The sequence below is a fragment of the Limulus polyphemus genome, unplaced genomic scaffold (assembly GCF_000517525.1).
Source record: "Limulus polyphemus unplaced genomic scaffold, Limulus_polyphemus-2.1.2 Scaffold207, whole genome shotgun sequence".
Taxonomy (NCBI): Eukaryota; Metazoa; Arthropoda; class Merostomata; order Xiphosura; family Limulidae; genus Limulus; species Limulus polyphemus.
Window position 1 is genome coordinate 43020 of NW_013665817.1, and position 9926 is coordinate 52945.

A 9926-nucleotide genomic window follows, 5' to 3' on the forward strand; every position below is an offset into this window, starting at 1 on the left:
CAAGCGAATATCTGCTTAAAGAAAGTAATTCAGTGTGTTATAAATAAGTTTTTGATGGATCTGGTCAACTGAATCTCATTTGTTTTAAATGGAAAAGTGAATGATCGGAATGACTGTGTAGCTGTGGGTTCAAGAACTGCTTCTAGCTTAACTAGTTTATTTGTCTGTAATAATGTGGTTAAAACATGAAAAAATATACACTTTTCCTATAACTTAGATATGTTGACGAAACATTTCTTATCTTTAAACATAAAACCTGTGTTCAGCCTTTTTGAATTTTTTAAATATTCGGTATTCAAATATTAGGTTTACTTTGGAAGAACAAACAGGTTTTTTTTTTACCTTTTTGGAATCTAAGTATAAAAATGTGAGTAACTATTTTGTGTTTTTCTTACATAAAGTTACTTTTACCAGTTTCTTTTCGGTCATATTAGTAATCCGATTAGTTAGTACTTTGATACACTGTGCTTAAGACTATAGTATATTTTGTGAGTATCATAGATTTCGTTATAATGTATCATCCGCGAAACCAATTAACCCCTTACTTTCAAATAGTCCACACTAGCTCCACCTACCCCACATTTCTTTTACTCGTGTTGCTTTCTTAGCGCGAAGCTGCACGATGGACTATCTGCACTGTACCCATCGTAGGAATCGAACTCAGATTTTTAGCGTTATAAGCTCTAAGTTTACAGCTGAACCATTGGGCCCATGTTTATAGCCCTGTACAATATTTAAGTTGTCAAAATTTATTCAAATCTTAAAAGCAAACGTTTAAAATTTTGTAACATGAGCTTTTTCTTTTGTTGGTTACAAGATTAAGGTGGTTTATTTTTAACTAATTAAGAGCCAATATTTCCCACTCGAGGAGGCACCTCATACACCACTAGCTTGACTATCACCTAAAAATCGAAAGATGAACATCAACGACTCCACAAAGTTCCGTTAAGTTTTTTATTTCATTTTTAAATAACTATTGATTAACATAACTTAAACAATTATTTTTTTGTGAATATTTATTAACATTTAACTCCTTTTAAGGTAGCAACGACTTGTTATGAAAACATTTATCATGAAAAAAGTTTGTTGTCAATTCCTATAAAAGCCACGCAAGGTATAAACTCACATCTTGACCTATACAGCCTCTTTATTTGTAGTTCTTATCATAGGTAGAGGAAGAACGATTAGATGTCGCTTCAGTAAACATGGCTCTGTTTGTGCAGCAGTTTAGTTAGCTTGTTTTTCCATGATACCATTATGAACGCCATATGGCTCTTGAATAGCATTAGTGTGTGTACTGGCGTAAACTTGACTCTTTCTAACACACCAAATCTTCAATCATCTAATCTAAGGAAAGTTTATATGTAATTGTTTTTATTTCTTTTTTAATTTGGCTTTAATTTCCCAAAAAAAGTTAATAACGTCCAAGCAAGGAGATTAGAATTCTGTATTAAGAAAAAAAAACACACAGAAAATTACGCTTTATTTCATAAAATAAAATAAATTCGTATGGAAGTAATGGAAATGGAATAATTATTGAAATTAATTCCAGAAAAGTGTTGTGAAGTGAACTTGTTTTTTTATCAAAGTGCTTTAATGGGTAATAATCATATCTATCCTTACTTACTTAATTTTCATATTTTCTATAGTTGAAATATATAACAAATTAAAATATGAATTTAATTAAACTAGAAACAAACACTTCCACTTTTACTTAATATAATAAACTGGTTAGAAACAAGTTTATGTAGACAATGCTTATAATGTTATCGCGAAACTTCGGTAATATGTACTCATTTTTGGTCTCTGCATAGCCAATGGAGTTAACACCATGCTAGAGACTGTTAACAAACAAAAAAGACTTTTTGTGCGTCTGACTCAAACTTTCTTTGATGTAATACGAAAAATAAGACCATACTTTAACAGTGAGTAAGATCCCTAGAACATCCATTGCATTATATCAGATAAGGATCATGCCCCACCTTGATGATTTTTGAAAATGCTGGTAAATATACAGGAGAAAGTAGTTTTACAGGGGTATGTACGTTAGTGTATCTTTCACGTTGAGTTTCAGCTGTGCTGTGGTTTTACCTTAACGAATATTTAAACATTTATCTAGAGATAAATACTAAGATACATATTAAAAAGAAAATGTACAATAACTAAGTACCAAATTTGTCTGAATTTAAGATACTTTATGAATGTTTTTGATATCAAATATGTTCAAACTGATTAACCACATTAATACAAATGGCTGTAGATTTCTAAATATAAAAAAAACAAAAAAAAACGAAGTAAAATATATGTAAAATTAAAGCTAAATTTGTTCAAAAAATATCTATTATAGTAAAAGAAATCCTGAAAGTTAGAATATTACTTATAGCATCGTGTAGCACAGCATTAAGTTTAAACATGTCTTCCATTTTCTGAATTGTTTTCACATTTGTTTGCTTGTTTGTTTTGAATTTTCGCGCAAAGCCACACGAGGGCTATCTGCGCTAGCCGCTCCTAATTTAGCAGTATAAGACTAGAGGGAAGGCAGATAGTCATCACCACCCACCGCCAACTCTTGGGCTACTCTTTTTACCAACGAATAGTGGGATTGACCGTCACATTATAACGTCCCCACGGCTGAAAGGGCGAGCATGTTTGGTGTGACGCGGATTCGAACCCGCGACCCTCAGATTGCGAGTCGAGCGCCATAACCATCTGGCGATGCCAGGCCCATTTGTTTGCAAATAACACAGTGTGTTAATAATGTAAAGAAGATTTATAAGTACCAATTTTCACAAATGAAAAAAATTGTCATTCCACAAAATATACAAAATTATCTCAAGCATGAAGTTAAAAACGGCATAAAGGTTTAACGACATCGGATCATGTTTGTTAAATATGTTTCTTAAAATTTAACAAGAGAACAGAGCTAAGCCTAAGCACAGAACAACTTAACTAAAATATCGTTAAAACGTTAAGTCTAAACACTGAGTAACTGAACTAGATATAAATAATTATATTATCTTTTTTTTGCATGCTAAGAATTTTCATTTCAGCTAGTAACTATTTTATAGATGTAATATCACTTTCTGGGGCTTTTAATTACAATTTTTATGGTTTTTGACTCGTAATATAAATACGATCAACAGGTTCACTGTGAATCATAATCATAAAAATGATTTTTTAGAGAAGCTAATTTCTTCCTCAAATCCAATTTCGGAATGTTCATCAAATTTTGGCCCTGATGTAAGCATTAATATATCTCTGTGACTGCGATTCGTTGAACATGAATGAGGAATGTCTTGCTTTTCATCTTGAAAAGCTCTATCCGGGAAGTACGTAACCTTAGTGGATGTGGAAGTCATATCTTTGTTGTTAAGCGGAGAGACAGATTCAGCACAAGAGTATGATTGGGGACTATTACTGCTTGATGGAAAGGGAATTTTGTTTTCAATAGGACATGTTTGTGGAGTCGAGTACAATTGGTATAAGGGAAAGTTATTCGAAACCGCGCTATCGCCAAGAGCCGATGCAGCTAAAGAACCATGAAGAAGGAGAATTGGGTTGATGTTTGGAAACATATCAGGCATTAACGTGCGTGGATTTAGCTGTAAATTATTAGCTATAAGATTAGTAGTCGCTTGAGAGAGACCTTTGGATAAAGTTTGGGCAAACGTCACCACGTCCATTTCGCGCTCAGCTCGAAGGATCTCGGACAAAATGACGATGTAATTTCTTGCCATTCGGAGAGTTTCAATCTTAGATAATTTTTGTGTTTTGGAATGAACTGGTAAGCATTTTCTCAGTGTGTCCAACGCGCCATTTAAACCATGCATGCGGTTCCTTTCTCGTGCATTCGCCTTGTGGCGCCTTATTCGAAGTTTTGACGTCTTCGTTTTTGCAATGACATTCTTTGACATTCTAGACCGTGTAGGAAGGGTACCTTTGGCTATCTTTTTGGAATGAATCTCTTCGCAACTAACTGGCGAAGAATTTCTTGAGGTTCCACAGTTGACATCCCCAGTTGTGGAATCCGCCATATTGCCATCAGTTGATATATTCCAATCGGAACTTGACAGATAATCTCTGCTTAGCATGTTAAGGCTTCGATATGCTACAAAAAAAAAAGAAAGAAAAAGTATATGTACTCTGCCGTGTAAAGGAGTGCATTATATAAGGTATACGAGAGTAAGAGACGTGCATACTCTTATAGCAAGCCAAAGTGTTATATAAACGTTTGAATTAGATTCACTGGCTGGCTTACTTTAGATTTAAACCGGTTTATTTATGATACGCACATATTTTCTTAGCATTACTGACATACCTTGAAACGTTTCACTTCCTAACCACTAGATAAATTTTACCCAATCAATAATAGTGCCAATTATTACTAACTTCCCAAACTCCTTTCCGAAAGGTAAATCAGTAATTTATCAGATGAACGACTTACTTCTATTGCATATAAACTGAGTAAAATATACCTATAAAAGCAACTTCGAACGCGTGTTTAGTGTGATGTATTGAATTGTCAGAAAGGTGACCCCACTTAACTCTTTGGTTCAGGAGTTTTCACTTAACATTTTGGGCTCTCTGAAAGTTTGTGCACGTGATTTATCACACTATGCTCTAATGTGTATGTGTGTATTCTATAGTCATATATCTGTAGTGTCCAACTATTTGTGTACACAGAACCAATAGATTTAACTTAAGCCTAAAAAAATCGCAAAGGTGGATAAAGAGAGCAGCACATGGAGGTCAGGGTTGTTGTTGTTTATTATTAAGCACAAAGCTACACAATGAGCTATCTGTGTTTTTGCCCACCACAAGTATCGAAACCCGGTTTCTAGCAGTATAAGTCTGCTGTGCCACTTGGGGAGGAGGAGGTCAGGGCCTCCTTTTTATAGCACAAAAACGACAAGTATAGAAACTTCGATATTCAGTTTGTGAAGATCTAAAATAAGTAATATTTATTCTATACCATTACTGAAAATATGAGTTGTATATCTCTTACTATTAATATCAAAACAAGAAAGATATATATATATATTATTGATTAACACATTCTTAACACATTTTCCAAAATGTGGGGGCGCAGATTATATCTTGGGGAGAAGCGAGAACGATTAGGGTAGAGTTAATAGTGCAATAATGCAAAATTAAGTTTTATTTTATTTCTATTAATGAAAACAATAAGTAATTTCTACAACACATATTTTAATTATATCCCTGTAATATATTTCGTCACTTAACTCACTCTTTTACTCATTTAAAAAAAAAAAGAGGGGGCGTGCGCAAGAAACCAATATTTATTAAAAGGGGATGTGGATGACAAAAGTGTGGGAAAAGCTGTTTTATGGAACTACATGTGTCATTACAATAAGTTTTATGTTTCATTACGCTTAATATTCTAGTTACAGATCGGGATCTAAATTTTCGAAAATCCTGTATCCGTCTATGGATTGGTTTGCCAGAAACAGTGATCTGTATCTTTTGTTGGCTGACCTAAACTCCGGCCATATGTGACTGAAATAACTGTTTTATCCCCATTAATTTGTGTGAGTGCTGAAAAGATTAACCTGGATAATATGCGTGGGATGAAGAGTCCTGGTTTAGGAAGATAATTGGTTTATGTGGATTTACTAAAAAAAATAAAAAATCCACGTATCTGTTTTCACGTGCAACTATCACGCGCTAATGTTGTGAAACATTCTTGCCGAACTTAGATCACTTGATTCAGATGTATCATTCTAGAGTTCCTATTAAGTAGAAACGGTATCATTATAATAAACTTTATATGTGAGTTCAGTAGATACATTTATCTTAATGCGTCAGTGATAGTTTACATAAAACTGGTCCACTTATCCACATGTTCAAATATATTCAATTAAACAAGTAAATGTTGAGAAAAACGTTAGATGTATGTAGATATACGGATAAGGTATGCATAAGTAGGATATAAATAAACATATGTATGTCAAGTCATTTCATCCAAAGCTACACAAACATAGGGGCTTGCAGACATACACATGACTTGTGTTTTATAAACAATTTCCAGATGTCTTGTGTTCTCTTAGCTCTCTGAATGTTGATTGTATGCATTTGTAACCGATTTCTAGGTATATCTCAATACAAGTTATGATTGCTAAATTGCAAACTGTTAGTCTCTTACCTGTCTGATTCTAGACGACTGGAAAAGTAGTGTTGATGGATTCAATACTAAGATTTATGGCTGTCTACGTTGCTGGTTAGAAACACTCACGAAGCCATATCCCTTTCCTCTAACTTATCATAAGCAATTAGATTTTTATCAGGGTTTGGCTGCGAGAACCAATCAGCTTTTCGATAGATAATCAACTATCAGGAAAAGCGTATAGGAAGTTGTTATAATGATTTTACTGCAATTAAACAGCGTTCGCTTACTTTTAACAAATGGAAAACAAAACAAATAAAAAAAGAGTAAAAAAGATTACTTAATTAGCGAAGAAAGCAGCAGTGCTTCCACCTGAGAGTTTAATTATATTTATTATTCTTGTATATTTCGATTAATTGCAAAGCCGCAAAAGTTTGAGGAAATCCATCGAAGTTCTTGGGTGACATATTAAATGAATGTAGTTTATGTTAAAATTAACCTCGACCCGCAAAACGTTTACGATAATTTTTTGCTCTTCGCTTGAATTTCCCTTATTCTATCAGTTTCACATACGGAATTTAAGCTACGTTTTCTTGCATGCAAATTCACGTAGAATAGTGTTAGAAAACAACAAATACCTTATCCTATATTTAAACCGATTAATAAGGTAAAGCAAACTTTAACTTGGTAATAATAAAGATAACATACAGTTAATGGAAAAAAACAGGAATCTATAAAATTGAATGTCAATGTGGAAATATTTATATTGGACAGACTAAACGTAATTTAAAATATCGTTTCATGGAGCATAAAAGATATGTAAGAAATAAAAAAAATTATAATTCAGCCGTAGCAGAACATGTACACAAAACACAACATACGGTATTGTGGGAAAAAACTGTAATATTAGCTCAACTAAAAGGTATTATAGCTCATAGTTCCGTCATCTCTTGACCGATTTGAGATCAAATTACAGTTTTGGACTAGGAGGTCAAACCCTTTCGATTGATGTAATTGACCATGCCTGAGGTCTTATAGATTAATTAACTCTAATCATGCCTAAAAAAATTTCATGTGCCGCGTCTATTGAGGATTCCCTCTTGTCTGATGACGGAACTATGAGCTAAAAGATTGTACTTGAAAAACTCAGAGAAGACCATTCCGTGTAAGTAAAAGCCAGTACAACACACATTCTGATTTTGTGACAATAAAGGTTGTTAATTTTGTATCCAATCTCATTATTCCGTTTAACATCACGTATCACTTAATAAGATATTTATTACCACTTTACGAGCGATGTACTGATCGAATCTTGTTTGTTTGTTTGTTTTGGAATTTCGCGCAAAGCTACACGAGGGCTATCTGCGCTAGCCGTCCCTAATTTAGCAGTGTAAGACTAGAGGGAAGGCAGCTAGTCATCACCACCCACCGCCAACTCTTGGGCTACTCTTTTACCAACGAATAGTGGAATTGACCGTCACATTATAACGCCCCCACGGCTGAAAGGGCGATCATGTTTGGTGGTATGCGGATTCGAACCCGCGACCCTCAGATTGTGAGTCGAGCGCCTTATCCACCTGGCCATGCCAGGCACTTTTGTAACTGAGCAGCAAAGCAAGCTTTTCAAATGTATTTCTTACGCACGTACCTAAATTCTGAAAGTAATATTCATAGAACATCCTTAAAAAACTGCACCATAACGTGTTAGTATAACAGATTAGGAAAGTCTAAAGCCTAATATTGATCAGCAGTCGATAACGTGCTTAACGCTTAACCTCAGGCGCTTACAATTAAATACTAGAAATTGTTTGTTTGTTTGTTTCTGAATTCCGCGCAAAGCTACACGAGGGCTTTCTGCGCTAGCCGTCCATAATTTAGCAGTATAAGATTAGAGAGAAGGCAGTTAGTCATCACCACCCACCGCCAATTCTTGGGCTACTCTTTTAACCAACGAATAGTGGGATTGACCATTACATTATAACACCCCCACGGCTGAAAGGGCGAGCATGTTTGGGTGGGACGGGATTCGAACCCGCGACCCTCAGATTGCGAGTCGAGCGCCCTAATCACCTGGCCATGCCGGGCCAATACTAGAAATACGAATAAGGAATCTCGATTTGAGTGTCTAATGTCATTGGAAGTACGGATAGTGAATCCTGATTTGATTGTCTCCTGTCATCTAAGTATTAGACTGTAGAGAGTTAAATCAGAATTCCTTTGACATATATTTCTACTAACTTTTATATATTTCAGGTTGTAACTACAATTGCTTGCGGCCTAACGGTTTTCAGATACAGGTATTAAATTAGAAATAGTATAAAACGATTTTCTAAAAGTTTGATAGAAGCAAAGTAACTGTTAAGATTCTTGTTAATATGAAAGTTACAATGACAGCTTTAACTCTTAAATAAAATGGCCAATTCAAAGTCCATTGTAAATATAAACCCGTGAGCTACGTGCTATTGTTAAATGTAAGCTTTCCAAGGTGGTGACAGAGTTGGTACTAGGTGTAATTTTACGGACTGCACTATGGTAGTCTTCTAGAAAGAAGTGTAAGCTGCATGAACGCACTGTGTTGATCACAGCTTTCTTATTTTTGGTTTCACTTTCTATTCTTCTCTTAATCTTTTACGTCTTAGAAATCACTAAAGACTATTGAATTCAACCTTTTAAGGCTTGTTTCGGCACACAATAGTTTTTATCGCTCTTATATCTTCCCGCAAAATACGTAAACTAAAACCAACTTTTAACGAATTGCTTCAGAGTGAACGACCCGAATACTTCTCATTGCAGTTTGTTAGTTCAGTTGATAGGCGGTTGAAGCACGCCATTTGTATTACATGTCTTCCAAACAAGGACAGGAGATTAATTGTACAGTCCTGTTTGATGTCAAGAATTGTTTAAAGTTCTATATAATATCGCGTACTATCCCATTCTACACTGTGCGATACGATTATTTAATCATTTATCAAGTCAGATTATTCTTCAGATAAAAGTAAATTATACATTTATAGTTGGTGCTTCACAATCATCATATTTTAAAAAACAAGGAAAATATTGTACTTACCTAGACTTGCTACACTGTATACGTCCTCTTTCGAGCAAGTGGAAGGAACACAGACTCCTATCATAAGAGGGGATTGATGGATGGTCCGAAGATTATAGTAGAACCAGTAACCAAGCTTAGTGGATTAAAGGAAATGAAAATAATTAATTAAAGCAAAACTTTAATTTTGGACGCAGAAGATATTTAACTCTCAAACACCGATGAGTTCCATATAGATCTCATTGACTTTTAAAGCATGTTTCTTTAATTATATATACACCAAATTACTTGTTCATTCATGAAAACGTTGGTTACGAGGCCCCTAATAACATAAGAATGAAATAAAAATTTAAAAATATCATCAATATTGAAATTAATCTCGTTAATTACTCTTAAATAGAACATGAATGATTAACTCTATATTTTGTAAATTCTCTACAGTGAGTGCTGTAACAGGTAAAAATATGAATGATTTACTCTGTTTTTCTAAATTCTCTACAGTGAGTGCTATAACAGGTAAAAACATGAATGATTTACTTTGTTTTTTAAAGTCTCTACTGTGAGTGCTGTAACAGGTAAAAACATGAATGATTTACTTTGTTTTTCTAAATTCTCTACTGTGAGTGCTGTAACAGGTAAAAACATGAATGATTTACTTTGTTTTTCTAAATTCTCTACTGTGAGTGCTGTAACAGGTAAAAACATGAATGATTTACTCTGTTTTTCTAAATTCTCTACTGTGAGTGCTGTAACAGG

General features: G+C 34.2%; 1 protein-coding gene across 1 annotated transcript; it reads right to left on the reverse strand.

Annotated features, from left to right (window-relative positions):
• Nucleotides 1–2651: 2651 nt before the first annotated feature.
• LOC106478387 (neurogenic differentiation factor 1-like) lies at nt 2652–4102 on the reverse strand. The gene has a single exon (XM_013938929.2). It carries the CDS (start codon nt 4089–4091, stop codon nt 3162–3164), a length of 930 nt encoding a protein of 309 aa, XP_013794383.2. The 5' UTR covers nt 4092–4102; the 3' UTR covers nt 2652–3161.
• Between the last annotated feature and the right edge of the window lie 5824 nt (nt 4103–9926).